The following is a 15,000-nucleotide window of genomic DNA, read 5'->3' as shown; positions in this document are numbered from 1 at the left end:
CTTACATGTTGTGTTGTGGTTTACACACTTTGAGTCAATCCTAGCATGTTTTTTTGTTTAGAGAGAAATTTTTGCCCTGACGTGCATGATTAATCATCATCATCATCATTAGCCAGACTGAGCAATCTTGCAAAACATCGAATACATAATATTCAACAAATTTAGGTTTGTTTATAGCAAAATATACTGGCGATCAAAAGATTACATGCAAGCAAGACAGTTCACCAGTTCTTGACACATGTTAACATTTTGGATGTCTTTCCAGCAGTTTGATTTTCTCTACAACATGGTTGCGTTTATGCCTTTGTGTGAAAATGGGTTGTTTACCCCATCTTCATCTTGTCAAACTTTTCTTCTCACTGTACAAACAGGGGGCTGAATAATGGTTTTCAGGGAATTAGAGAGATTAGAGACCAGGTTCAGATTGAAAACAGGCAGCTTTCACAAAGCTGTATTTTTCATCCTTTTTTTTTTTTTCAGAAGTATCTTAATTCAGATTTCCCTGAATATTTGAGACTGTTCTTATTTGCATATATTCTTGATATGGTGTTTATTATTATGTGCAATAATGTACATGCACTCACTGGCCAGTTTATTAGGAACACCTGTACATCTGCACATTTATGCAATTCCCCAATCAGCCATTCATGTGGCAGCAGCACAGAACATAATATCATGCAGATGTGGGTTAAGAGCTTCGGTTAATGTTCACATCAAACGTCAGAATGCACAGTGAACTGTGATTTTCACCATGGCATGGTTGTTGGTGCCAGACAGGCTCATTTGTGTATTGCACAAACTGCTGATCTCCTGGGATTTTCACAAGCGGTCTCCAGAATTTACACAGAATGATGCTGCGGAAGACAGAAAATGTCCAGTGAGCAGCAGTTCTCCAGCCTTTTATCCACAGTACAGTGGACTAGTTGTGGTGACGTAATGGTGTGGGCACACACATCAGCAACAATTCTCAGAACATGTGCATCCCTTTATGGCCACAATTTAACACTCTTCTAATTGCTCCTTCCAGCACGATCATTACATTACATTACAAGCATTTAGCAGACACTTATCCAGAGCGACATACAATGTACTCCGAGCAGCCCAGGGAACAACTGGGGGTTCGGTGTCTTGCTCAAGGGCACTTCAGCCATTCCTGCTGGTCCAGGGAATCGAACCAGCAACCTTTTGGTCCCAAAACTGCTTCTCTAACCATTAGGCCATGGCTTATCATACACAAGTCATCTAAAACTGGTTCCTTGATTTTGAGAAAGTTCAATGTACCCATACTTCACTGGCCTCCCTGGTCACCAGAGTTGAATCCAGTAGAGCACCTTTGGGATGTGCTAGTATGGGAGATTTACAGGATGAATGTGCAGCTGACAAATCTGCAGCAGTTATGTGATGCAATCATGTCAAGTCAAGTTTATTTGTATAGCGCTTTTAACAATAAACATTGTCGCAAAGCAGCTTTACAGAATTTGAATGACTTAAAACATGAGCTAATTTTGTCCCTAATTTATCCCCAATGAGCACGCCTGTGGCAACGGTGGCAAGGAAAAACTCCCTCAGACGACATGAGGAAGAAACTTCGAGAGGAACCAGACTCAAAAGGGAACCCATCCTCATTTGGGCAACAACAGACAGCATGACTATAATATTAACAGTTTTAACATGAAGACAGTTTCGTTGATGTAACTCTTCATTGATGGAAACTTGAGTGCAAAACTGTTCATGACAACTGCAGTCAAAAAGTTAGCAAGTCAACAGTAGTCCTCAGCCATAAAAACATTACTGTAAGAGTCTAGAGTGTCCTCCAGGTGTAACTTTCAACTGTCCTCATGGGGCCGTCCTCCACAGGAGCGACGCAATAAAACTCCAACCAGACACAGGGCACCAGGATGGATCAAGCAGGTCCGAGGGGCAGAAGAGGCCAGCATCTCAATCCCAGGACCAACATGTAACTCAGAGGGACAGATTGGGGGGGGGGACACAGGTTGTTAGGTATGCCCTAAAAATGACACAAGTATTAAGTCTGTGTGGTAGGCTCGCAGAGATAAGAGTCTTGACATCAGGCATAATACACAACAATGGCATGTTAATATGGTTAAAAAATATCATGACCTGCTCTGGCTGGATGCTTGATTGGGTGATGGGAGCACACTCCTCAGCAATAATGGGATGCAGATGGGACCCTTAGGGCTGGCCAAGACAATTCAGTTACATTTCACCGGGTCTGGGACATGCGACAGAATGTCTGACGGCCCTGCAGGCTACAATAGCCAGTCGAGGTCTCCACCAAAAGATTTCCTGTTGACTCCATGTAACTCAGAGAGACAGATTTGGGGGGGAGGGAAAGAAAACACGGGTTGTTAAGTATGCCCAATGTCACCTGAATAAGTAGGAACAGTATACATATTGCACTGAGTACAAGCAGGGACTCCGGCAACTAACTATGACAGCATAACTAAAAGGGGAGAGCCAGAAGGTAACACAGGCATAAGGGAGCCCCGGGACATAAAGCAGCAGCCACTACACCGTCAACAAACTCAAGTGAACAAGCGAGTGGGGACTGACAGCATCCATACATCCCAGTTTACCAAAACACTCTGTCTGAGGACCCTCCAGATCTACACCTTTACCTCATAAACACCATTAACAAAAGGCTTGACTAAACAGATATGTTTTCAGCCTAGACTTAAATGCTGAGACTGTGTCTGATTCCTGAACATTACTTGGAAGGCTGTTCCATAACTGTGGAGCTTTGTAAGAAAAGGCTCTGCCCCCTGATGTAGCCTTCACTATATGAGGTACCAGCAGATAGCCTGCACCTTTTGATCTAAGTAGGCGTGGCGGGTCATAGAGGAGCAGAAGTTCACTCAGGTACTGTGGTGCGAGACCATTTAGTGCTCTAAAGGTCAATAGTAGTATTTTATCAATACGAAATTTGATTGTGGATAAGACAGGCGTGATGTGGTCATATTTTCTAGTTCTAGTAAGTCTAAGTATGTCTACATGGACCAGATTCTCAATGGAATATTTCCAAGGCCTTGTGGAAACCATGTCATGAAGAATAGAGGCTGTTTTAAGAGAACAAAGCAGTATTCATGTGGTGTTTTGAATAAAGTAGCCAGTGGTTATATGTAGATCAGTTTACTCTTGCATGTGCTTGCATAATACTGTATATTCAAACATGCTCATACGTATGTATATATTTATACACCTATAATATAAATATAAATTCATTATATATAAATATAAATTAATTTATAACAGAAAGCATAAAAACGTAAGTGGGAATACATATTATGTATTCCCACTTACGTTTTTATGCTTTCTGTTATAAATGAATTTCCGTCTCATAAGATAAAAGGAAGCATTTTCAGTTTGTATATGGCAAGAAATTATGCCATTAATATTAGATTTACTAATATTAGATTAGATAATATTATGAGTTCTCCTCTCTGTGTCACACTCAGGTTGTGGTTTAGCTAATTATCATCTAATAACCAGTTAATTAATCTGTTATTAGGTCAATTGGATGAGTAACTATGGTCAGCAAGCAACAGCAGTCTTTTGCAGAACTGTTGAGTCTTAGTACATTATTCAGAAGTTGTACTAAAGGCCACGAACTGAAACAATACCTGAAAGTAAATATGCTTGCAGTGGAAGACAGTTGTAGTTTTAGTCCCCAGTTTTGTTTAGTTGTGCATTTTCCACCATTTTATAAAAGCACCACAGGGCAGCTTTATTGTCCTTTAAGGAAATGAAATGCTTAGGGTTTCCTTCGTCACATAACAAGCATGATGGACTGAGCCCCCAGTCTATTACTTCAGAAGGTCAGGATACTCTGACAGCCTAATAGTTATTTATTTATTCCTTTTTAGGTATGGCAGTACATCACATTAATGAGGCGCATTTTCTTGATTGACTGCCCTGGAGTTGTGTACCCCTCTGAGGACAGTGAGAGTGACATTGTACTGAAGGGAGTGGTAAGGGTTATCGTCACCCCACACACATGCACGCACCCACACCTTTTAATCTGTTTTCTGTTTACTGCTCTTTTGTGACTACATCCATCATGCCTCATTCCTAGGTCCAAGTGGAAAAGATCCGTAACCCAGAGGATCACATCAACGCTGTTCTGGAGCGAGCAAAAGCCGAATACATACAGAAAACCTATCACATCTCATCCTGGAGCTCTGCTGAGGATTTCTTGGAAAAATTGGCCTTTCGCACGGGAAAACTGCTCAAGGTGTGGCTTCTGACTGTGGTTGAGCACACGGCACGCTAAAGTACAGTTCCAACTCGATCTGTTTACTCGGTTTCTCACAGTAAACAAGCCCAAACCTCATACACTCCTGCATGCCAGTGGATCGAGTAGAACGCACACTAGGGTTTTAATCTGTTTGAGCGGATATGTGGGTTTTTACTCCAGATTGTTAATGAAAACATGCTTTTAACTATGCAAATGTTTTCCATTTCTAAACGTAGAGTAAAAGCTAAACGAAAAATAATTCCAGTGCACTTTGTAGCTCCTGCTGCTTTTTGGCTTCTGTATTTGAAAAGAATGAACCATGATGCATGGAATTGATGATAATGAAGTTCATAGGACATAAATAATTGAAGTCTCATTCTTCATACATTATTTTATGAATTTACAAAGTATAGTCTAATACAAAGTTTATAAAGCTATTAAACATTTTACTTTTATGTGTCCAGAGGTAGTTATAAAATTTAAGGGTGGCTCTTTATGAGCGGCAAAATGTTCTGCCCTTTTTTGAGTGTTGAACCATTCCACACTTTTGTCTGATGCTTTTTGTATGAGCAGTGTGTGTGTGTGTGTGTGTGTGTGTGTATACTTAAATATATACGTGTGTATGTATGTGTGTACATGCGTGCACGCGCGCGCACACGTGTGTGGTATAGATAGATAATACACACACGTGTGTGTGTGTGTGTGTGTGTGTATGTATGTGTGTGTGTGTGTATATACACACACACACACACACACACACACAGTGCTCGGCATAAATGAGTACACCCCCTTTGAAAAATAACATTTTAAACAATATCTCAATGAACGCAAACAATTTCCAAAATGTTGACAAGACTAAGTTTAATATAACATCTGTTTAACCTATAACGTGAAAGTAAGGTTAATAATATAACTTAGATTACACATTTTTCAGTTTTACTCAAATTAAGGTGGTGCAAAAATGAGTACACCCCACAACAAAAACTACTACATCTAGTACTTTGTATGGCCTCCATGATTTTTAATGGCTGCACCAAGTCTTCTCGGCATGGAATGAACACGTTGGCGACATGTTGCAACATCAGTCTTTTTCCATTCTTCTACAATGACCTCTTTCAGTGACTGGATGCTGGATAGAGAGTGATGCTCAACTTGTCTGTTCAGAATTCCCCAAAGAAAATTATTTCTTTCCACCACAAAGGTGAAGGCTACAAGATCAGCAGCAAAGCTTTACTTATCAGTCAGAATACTGTAGCAAAAGTGGTACAAAAATTTAAGAAAGATGGAACTGCAACCATCTCACAGAGACATCCAGGTCGTCCACGGAAGTTAACACCTCGACAGGAGCATCTTCTGATGAGAAGGGTTGAAGAAAATCGGCATGCAAGTTCACTGCAGTTATCTAAAGAAGTAGAAAGCCAAACTGGGGTGACTATTTCCCATGACACAATACGGCGTACACTGCAGAGGAATGGCATGCATGGATGCCGTCCACGAAAGAAGCCTCTTCTAAAGCCCAGGCACAAAAAAGCCCGCCTAGAGTTTGCCAGGGCCCATGCTGACAAAGATGAAGACTACTGGGACTCTATACTCTGGAGTGATGAGACCAAGATAAATGTTTTTGGAACTGATGGCTTCAAAACTGTATGGCCTTGTAAAGGTGAGGAATACAAAGAAAAATGCCTGGTGCCTACAGTGAAACATGGTGGTGGCAGTGTCCTTATGTGGGGCTGCATGAGTGCTGCTGGTGTCGGGGAGCTGCATTTCACTGATGGCATCATGAATTCACAGATGTATTGCTCTATACTGAAAGAGATGATGCTACCATCACTCCGTGCCCTTGGTCGTCGTGCACTTTTCCAACATGACTAAACACACATCTAAGGCCACTGTTGGATTTCTGAAGAAGAACAGGGTGAAAGTGATTCAGTGGCCAAGTATGTCTCCTGATCTGAACCCAATCGAACACCTATGGGGAATTCTGAAGAGACAAGTTGAGCATCACTCTCCATCCAGCATCCAGTCACTAAAAGAGGTCATTGTTGAAGAATGGAAAAAGATTGATGTTGCAAAATGTCGACAACTTGTTCATTCCATGCCTAGAAGACTTGGTCCCGTCATTAAAAATCATGAAGGCCATACAAAGTACTAGATGTAGTAGTTGTTGTTGTGGGGTGTACTCGTTTTTGCACCACCCTAATTTGAGTAAAACCAAAAAAATGTGTAATCAAAGTTTATCTTATTAACCTTACTTTCCCGTTATAAGTTAAACAGATGTTATATTAAACTTTGTCTTGTCAACATTTTGGAAATTGTTTGTGTTCATTGAGAGATTGTTTAAAATGTTATTTTTCAAAGGGGGTGTACTCACTTACGCTGAGTTTTGTGTGTGTGTGTGTGTGTGTGTATATATATATATATATATATATATATATATATATATATATATATATATATATATATATATATATAATGTGTATATAATGTATATAATGTATATGTGCGTGTGTGTGTATTTTTTATATTATATATATATATATATATATATATATATATATATATATATATATATATATATATATATATAGTGTGTGTATGTGTTTTATATTCAGGGATGAGAATTTTCCGCCAATTGGCGGATTTCCGACTTTTTCAGACCAAAATGATCGTTTTTGAGTGTGCGCGCGCAACATTAAGGTCTGCATCACGCATCTTGGAATGTGCGCGCGCGAGGGAGACTGTGTGCAGTGTTGCCAGATACTGCTGACGTTTTCCATCCCAAAATATGTTCCAAACCCGCCAAAATGCACTTAAAACCGCCCAATGTGGCAACACTGCCTGTGTGCTTGTTCATGTAGCGCATGCCAGACAAAGAGCATCCTGATTGGGTTACTCAGCAAAATAAGCCAATCAGCTTTCAGTGTGGGCGGGCTTTTATCTCTTTTCTCGAGGACCGGAGTTTTCAGCTGAGTCAGTGCAGCCTACAGGATCGGCATGGCAGAGAGCGAGCGCGCACCCCAAAAAACCAAAGCACAAAACCCACTTACCACCTCAGATTACACAAAAGAATCTCCTTGTCTAATAATAATAATAATCTCCCTGTCTAATAATAATCTCACTGTCTAATAAGGGCAGGGTTCTCACCAGGATTTTTTTTTAGCGTAATGGGTTATGGCGAGGGAGCGTAGCGACCGAGCGGGGGGATGGTGCGGAGATTTTGAAAAATCATGCCCAAAATTGGCCATATTTGACGTTCCTGGAGGGGATAAATTGCATTTTTTATGTTGTATATCCTTGATGGAAAATTGTTACATCTTTGGATCTTGGCAATGTGTTACCTACTGTTGTATTTCACTGAACTACAAAGGGTGTTGTCAAAAGATATGTAAACTCAGACACAACCAAAGAGATAATGAATGTTTTATTGTATTAAGAAATTAAGAAATGCCTGAGCACATAAAAATAAAAAAAAAACTGATTTTAATTCTCTGATTTAAAGCCACAAGGGTGATCACGTTTGGCACATTGGAGCTGAATCCCATGACTAAAATCATATCATTAACCTCATTCTCACCTGTGAATTTCCAGCCTCTGCTCGTCTTCCTCCATCTCCTCCTCTATCTCCAACAGCAGGCTCTCCCCCACTAGGCCTACCTCCATCCTCTGCCCGTTTATCTGCTACCTCCTTTCCTCTGCCTCCTATGTCCTTTCCTTCATCTCCTCCAACCTCTCTTGTGCCTGTCTCCTTATAGAAATATAACGATGGATGGCATGCAGGCAGATTACCAGTGTGTTAATGTTAGCCACAGTGGGATCCAGTAAATTAGCGCTAATCATCCGATACGTGCGCCCTGTCATATTGCTAAACCTGCTTACAAAGTAGACGTTTTCATTCATCAAAGGGCTTTGGGTTAAGTTTTCAAGCGTGATGGAAAACCTGTAGAAGTGGTGCACTTACATTTCTAACTGTGAAGAAAGAGCGAATGTCTCTTTTTTTGCGAGGGGGTCCGTCATCCATTGTCATTCACCGAAGTCCAGCTCAAGAGAAAGTTATCGCCAGGATCTCTCTCTCTCTCTCTCTCTCTCTCTCTCTCTCTCTCTCTCTCTCTCTCTCTCTCGGAACTGACTTCCAGGCATGGGTTTCCTAACAAACGTAGGCTGATTTTGACACCTTGAAAACTGCTCAAGTGCGCAGGAAAAAAAAAAACTTTTGGCGATGGTGATGAACAACTGAAAACAACCGTTACGCTATATTAAAAATTTAGCGTAGCGGGGGGAAATTACCGTTGCGGTCTGAAATTTTAGCGTAGCGGGCCGCAACCATATAAAGCGCTGGCGAGAACCCTGAAGGGTCAACAATAATGACCGTTTCACGCGATGTACTGTTTGCTGCAGTGATTTCAGCATTGCCCATGGTGGCTTAAATGATTGTAAAGGACATGTTGAGGTGAGTAGTGTCATTTCATGTGCATTATATTTAGGTCTACAACAGGCTGCCATGAAAAGACCAAACTTACTGAAGATTTCCGTAAAGTAACAATGTATGTATATACATATACACAGGCGCAGATAGAGGGGGGGACGGGGGGGATTCGTCCCACCCAGATTTAAATTCACCTCGTTCGGTCCCCCCCCCCACTTATAGGGAGGAAAAAACGTCTATGCTGTCTTTCTTTGCATAAGGCAAACCTCACGGAAAAATCAAAAGACTAATTACCATTCGGTTTATTGAGGTGTACAGCAGTACATACGTAGTTGCAACTGCACAGACTGCACAGGTTGCGAGCTCGAGCTTGGTTGCTATGGTTACCCACAACAAGTTTGACAGGCATATCGGGGACAGCTCCACCTAGTTCAGGACCCCAACATGGCATGATGAAGGGTGCCAAAAGACAGAAAACGATTGCATCGTTTAAAAAAAAAAAAAAACACGACTGTAAGTAAACTGTGCCTTACTTTATCATATCACCTTGCAATTTTTTGATAGTCTGTTCAAAGTAATGTCGTAGTGAAAGTAAAATCGTACGGAGTAGAGATGCCTGGTAGCCTCCTTGTTTCGGTGGTAGCCTGTAGATACAGTGCTCAGAAGGCAGTTTTAATGTTTAATCTGGCGTTCCCTGCCATAATTTCAGCGAGCATATTGTTTCATAAGGAAACTTTGCGAAGAGTTGTTGACTGACTGCCGCTCACGCAACACACAGGCATAGTAAGAAAGTGAGGATGCACTGGTTTACACTTTACACACACACACGTAGCCCAGCCTCTCGCTATGTTTAACAGTTGGAACTTAGCGGTTTTAAAACTAGTTTTGCAATTTCTGTGCGTGATGATAATGTGTAAACTTTGGATTTCCATAGGTTATGTTAAAATGTTATCATTGTCCTGGCCTGCAGGTAGTTCCTGGTGATGGCAGTGAGGGAGGTGAAATAACATGTATACACACTACCGTTCAAAAGTTTGGGGTCACCCAGACAATTTTGTGTTTTCCATGAAAAGTCACACTTTTATTTCCCACCATAAGTTGTAAAATGAATAGAAAATATAGTCAAGACATTTTTCTGGCCATTTTGAGCATTTAATCGACCCCACAAATGTGATGCTCCAGAAACTCAATCTGCTCAAAGGAAGGTCAGTTTTATAGCTTCTCTAAAGAGCTCAACTGTTTTCAGCTGTGCTAACATGATTGTACAAGGGTTTTCTAATCATCCATTAGCCTTCTGAGGCAATGAGCAAACACATTGTACCATTAGAACACTGGAGTGAGAGTTGCTGGAAATGGGCCTCTATACACCTATGGAGATATTGCACCAAAAACCAGACATTTGCAGCTAGAATAGTCATTTACCACATTAGCAATATATAGAGTGTATTTCTGATTAGTTTAAAGTGATCTTCATTGAAAAGAACAGTGCTTTTCTTTCAAAAATAAGGACGTTTCAAAGTGACCCCAAACTTTTGAACGGTAGTGTGTGTGTGTGTGTGTGTGTGTGTGTGTGTGTGTGTGTATACACACACACACATACATACATACATACATACAAAATGGAATCATTTGCTGACAGCTCAGTCCCCCCCAGTTCAAAAATCCTATCTGCGCCACTGATCATATATATCAAACACACGTCATATACAAGTGTGTATCTTTTATAAATGGGGTTAGCTTATCTAATGTAGCATGTTGGGGAGGATCATAGTATCGTATCTATATTTCTGATAAAATTTTAGGTATGATACCGTGTATAACTCTCCTCCTTATTGCTCATTTCATAGGGGGATGGAGGGGGAATTGCTGGCATGTGCCGCGTGGGAGCGTCTGCCCAAATTTTTTAGGCCGAGATGAACTTATAGTTTTTGATTTAAAAAGATTTTCCAATATGTAATGCCCATTGTACATGCCTGTTCTTTAACTCAAAATCACCATCTTGATCTTCAAATTGACCATATGGTATATGTATTACATTACACAACATCCTGTCCAGATAAAACCTAGTTAGTACACACAACAGTTGAAAGGGAAGTGATAAGTGATGTTGAATGTTGCCTGCTTAATAAGCAAGAGCTCTTGCTACCATGATGACATCAGAAGAAAGCTTAAGAGAATTATATGATGGAACTTTTTTCTGGTTTGCACTTCATTTTAAAGGATTAAAGTATTCAAAGAGATGAATAGCAAAAATGCAGAAATATAATACTGTAGAGCTCGTTTATATTAAAAGGTGCATTGATTTTTTGAAATCATCAAATGTGAATTGATTAAAAACAAGTCTCTTGTACCATATTAATCATTTTCACCTGGGAGTCCACCAAGAAGGGGAATTTATTTCCAAATAAATTGCAACTTTTTGCTGATAAAATTAATGGTTTTGGGGTTTAAAAAAAAAAGCCAAAAATCATTAGTCCCGCCCCCCCTGGGCCCCGCCCTGGTTTTTTCAGACTTTTTAAATATTTTTCATTCTCATCCCTGTATATTTTTTATATATATATATAAAAACATGTTATATACAGATACAGTGAGAGTAAAAAGTATTTGATCCCTTGCTGATTTTGTTGGTTTGCCCACTAATAAAGACATGATCATTCTATACTTTTAATGGTAGATGTATTCTAACATGGAGAGATAGAATATCAAAACGAAAATCCAGAAAATAATTTTAAAGAATATATTTTAATTGATTTGTATTTCATTGAGGGAAATAAGTATTTGATCCCTCTAGCCAAAAGCACTTAATACTTGGTGGCAAAGCCTTTGTTTGCAAGCACAGCGGACAGACGTTTGTTGTAGTTAACCACAAGGTCAGCACACATATCAGGGGGAATTTTAGCCCATTCTTCTTTGCAGATCCTCTCTAAATCATTAAGGTTGGTGGGCTGTCGCTTGGCAACTCGGACCTTCAGCTCCCTCCATAGATTTTCGATTGGATTGAGGTCCGGAGACTGGCTGGGCCACTCCATGACCTTAATGTGGTTCTTCTTGAGCCACTCCTTTGTTGCCTTTGCTGTATGCTTCGGGTCGTTGTCATGTTGGAAGACCCAACCACGGCCCATTTTCAACTTCCTGGCAGAGGGGAGGAGGTTGTCCCTCAGGACTGCACGGTACATGGCTCCATCCATCTTCCCACTGATGCGGTGAAGTAGCCCTGTACCCTTGGCAGAGAAACACCCCCAAAACATAATGCTTCCACCTCCATGCTTGACGGTGGGCACAGTGTTCCTGGGGTCATAGGCAGCATTTTTCTTCCTCCACACATGACGAGTAGAGTTTAGGCCAAATAGTTCAATATTGGTCTCGTCTGACCACAGAACCTTCTCCCAATCACTTTGTACATCTTTGAGGTGATCATTGGCATACTTTAGGCGGGCCTCCACATGTGCCTTCTTAAGCAGGGGTACCTTTCGGGCACTGCAGGATTTTAATCCATTGCGGCGCAAAGTGTTGCCAATTGTTTTCCTGGTGACTGTGGTCCCAGCTGCCTTGAGGTCATTCACTAACTCCCGGTGTGGTTGCAGGCCGATTTCTCACAGTTCTCATGATCATTGCCACCCCACGAGGTGGAATCTTCTGTGGAGCACCAGACCAAGGTCTATTGATGGTCATGTTATACTTCTTAAATTTTCTCACAATTGCACCAATGGTTGTTACTTTAATACCCAGCATCTTGCTAATGTTTTTGTAGCCCATTCCAGATTTGTGCAGGTCAACAATCCTGTCTCTGAGGTCCGGAGAGAGTTCTTTGGTCTTACCCATGTTGGAGAGTTTGGAATCTGTCTGATTGTCTGATTCTGTGAACAGGTGTCTTTCATACAGGTGATTAGTTAGAACAGGTGTCTTCAATTCAGGTAACAAGTTGATTGGGAGTGTCTAACTGGTCTGTGAAAGCCAGAACTCCTAATGCATACTAGGGGATCAAATACTTATTTCCCTCAATGAAATACAAATCAATTAATATATATTCTTGAAAGTTATTTTCTGGATTTTCTTTTTGATATTCTGTCTCTCCATGTTAGAATACATCTACCATTAAAGTATAGAATGATCATGTCTTTATTATTGGGCAAACCAACAAAATCAGCAAGGGATCAAATACTTTTTACTCTCACTGTGTGTGTGTGTGTGTATGTGTATGTATATATATATATATATATATATATAATATATATATATATATATATAAAATATACACACACACTAGGGTTGGGCGGTATTACGGTAAGAAGGTATCCCGAGGTATCCAAAAGTACCAACGGTATCGGTCTCATTACCGTCATTTTAAAAAAATATATAATATCTAAATAAATATGGAGTACATGAGGTCATAATATAAAATAATAAATTGAAGATCGTCCCGAATAACTGTGTGATCGTATTTTCACTAATTCTATCAATTTCCTAAAGAAGTTCTCATCGCGTGCAGGGTTGTTTATGTCGTTACCATGGCAACCCTGCGTGACATTTTGGAGTCTGACAGAAAGCTTCGCAAGAGACTGAGACCGGGGGTGTCATGGCTCAGATGGCTAAGGCACCGTACCATAAATCCGGGGACCCGGGTTCGATTCCGACCCGAGGTTATTTCCTGATCCCGTCTCTCTCTCCCCCGCTCATTTCCTGTCCCTCTATACTGTCCTATCTATAAAAAAAAAAAAAAAAAGAGACTGAGACCGCGGTTGAAAGATGGCAAGTCAAGATAACGAGTTAGTGGCAAAAAAAAAATACAACATCGGCAGTGTGGCAGTATTTTGGTTTCAAACCAAACGAAAAATCTAATATGTCCCCTAAGGCACACCATAGCCTGGGGTACTCCACTTCCACGAGATCTCTCCAATGAGTTGTGTTTTGAGTAGGTTACATGAGTAACAACAAGGTAAAATAATATAACGTATGACATTTGGGATGTGGGTAATAAACGTTTGAAATGTCATCTACTGAAGAAACGGAAGAAAACATCGTAGCGTAAACTGTTAGGTTTCTGGTGGGAATTAGCAATGCGCTTGCTATCTTTGTTGGGTGTGTTAAACCGTATGGATTTAAGTGGAATAATTGTAAGGAGTTATGTGATCAAGACAACGTTTTAAGCAAGGTAAGGCCATTTGATTATTAATTTCCCCGCCATGGCATGACGTGGGCCCATATGATTTTGCCTTGTGCAGCTATCACGCATTTGAATTAGGTTCGCCTCATTTGCGCTGAAGAATATGGTTTATCGCGCAGTCTAAACGGACTTGGGTGTTGGTTGATTCTTTTTCTTTTTTTTATTTCCCATGCTTGAAAGGGTATGATCCTGCTCATCGTGTACTTTTTTTTGATGGAGTAGGTGAAATAGTGCTGCAAATGGCGTTTCAACGCAGACATGTGTAAACGACAGTTGAATGCTATTTTCAAGATGAAGGAAGAGTTGCGTGATGCTTTGAAATATCTCTTAATGCTAGTGTTGCCACACGTCCCGGTTTTTTGTGGAAAATGTCCAGGAAAATGGAATAACCTTCCCGGGACACGTTTTGTCCCGGTTTTTTACTTCCTCACATTATCCCCATTGAAATAAACACAAATCATTAATGTTTCTCGCAGCCACTTAACATATTAATAGTTTTCACGTAAGCGGGCATATTGTAGGCAGCTACTTGTGTGGCCTCACCGAATGTTTGCGCACGCAGCCAGTCGCCGTTGCTAGGTGATCGTGGTCAATACAACGGCGGCCGCGCGAAATCAAAGATACTGGAATACCGTAATACCAAACAATAGGTGAGAGTTCCCTTGGTCGGTGCGCGAGTAGGCTGGCTGTCTACTTCCTATGTTCTGATTCTGATAAAGGCTGGTTCTAAAGCCTGGGCCAATTTCATCAATAAATGAATCATTAAATAAATCATTAAATATATCAAAAAAGAATGCCTGAACACTGGCGTGAGAAATGAATAAATCAGTTGTCCCAATAACATAGCACCTCTCTCTTGTGATTAAAACAAAGGATTAGGGCTATTTGGTATGATACGGTAGTCTAACTTTTAAAGTTCAGTTCTCCAGAGAAAAGGCTACAACAACAACGAAGCAGACTGAGAGAAATTATATTGATTATATTTGTATTATTTTGATTTGGAAACGGAATGGGAGGAGAGACTCTTCAGAGGGCTGTTAGCCTACTATTAAATATTTGTTTAAAAAAAATTGGCGTCCAAATAAGATCATTCCTATATGAACTTAATTTTGTAATAATATTTGTGGTAGTGCCCATTTAAGGGTTAAGAAGACAAAA

General features: G+C 40.4%; 1 protein-coding gene across 1 annotated transcript in view; it reads left to right on the top strand.

Annotated features, from left to right (window-relative positions):
* LOC132886977 (nucleolar GTP-binding protein 2-like) overlaps positions 1 to 15,000 on the top strand; it is a 40,411-nt gene that overhangs the window by 12,893 nt on the left and 12,518 nt on the right. The window contains exons 10-11 of the mRNA XM_060922251.1: positions 3,885 to 3,989; positions 4,094 to 4,252. Coding sequence (XP_060778234.1) covers positions 3,885 to 3,989; positions 4,094 to 4,252 — 264 coding nt within the window. The remainder of the gene's footprint in view (positions 1 to 3,884; positions 3,990 to 4,093; positions 4,253 to 15,000) is intronic.

This window comes from Neoarius graeffei, chromosome 5, assembly GCF_027579695.1.
Source record: "Neoarius graeffei isolate fNeoGra1 chromosome 5, fNeoGra1.pri, whole genome shotgun sequence".
Lineage (NCBI taxonomy): Eukaryota > Metazoa > Chordata > Actinopteri > Siluriformes > Ariidae > Neoarius > Neoarius graeffei.
This window is presented reverse-complemented; position numbering and strand designations above follow the sequence as displayed.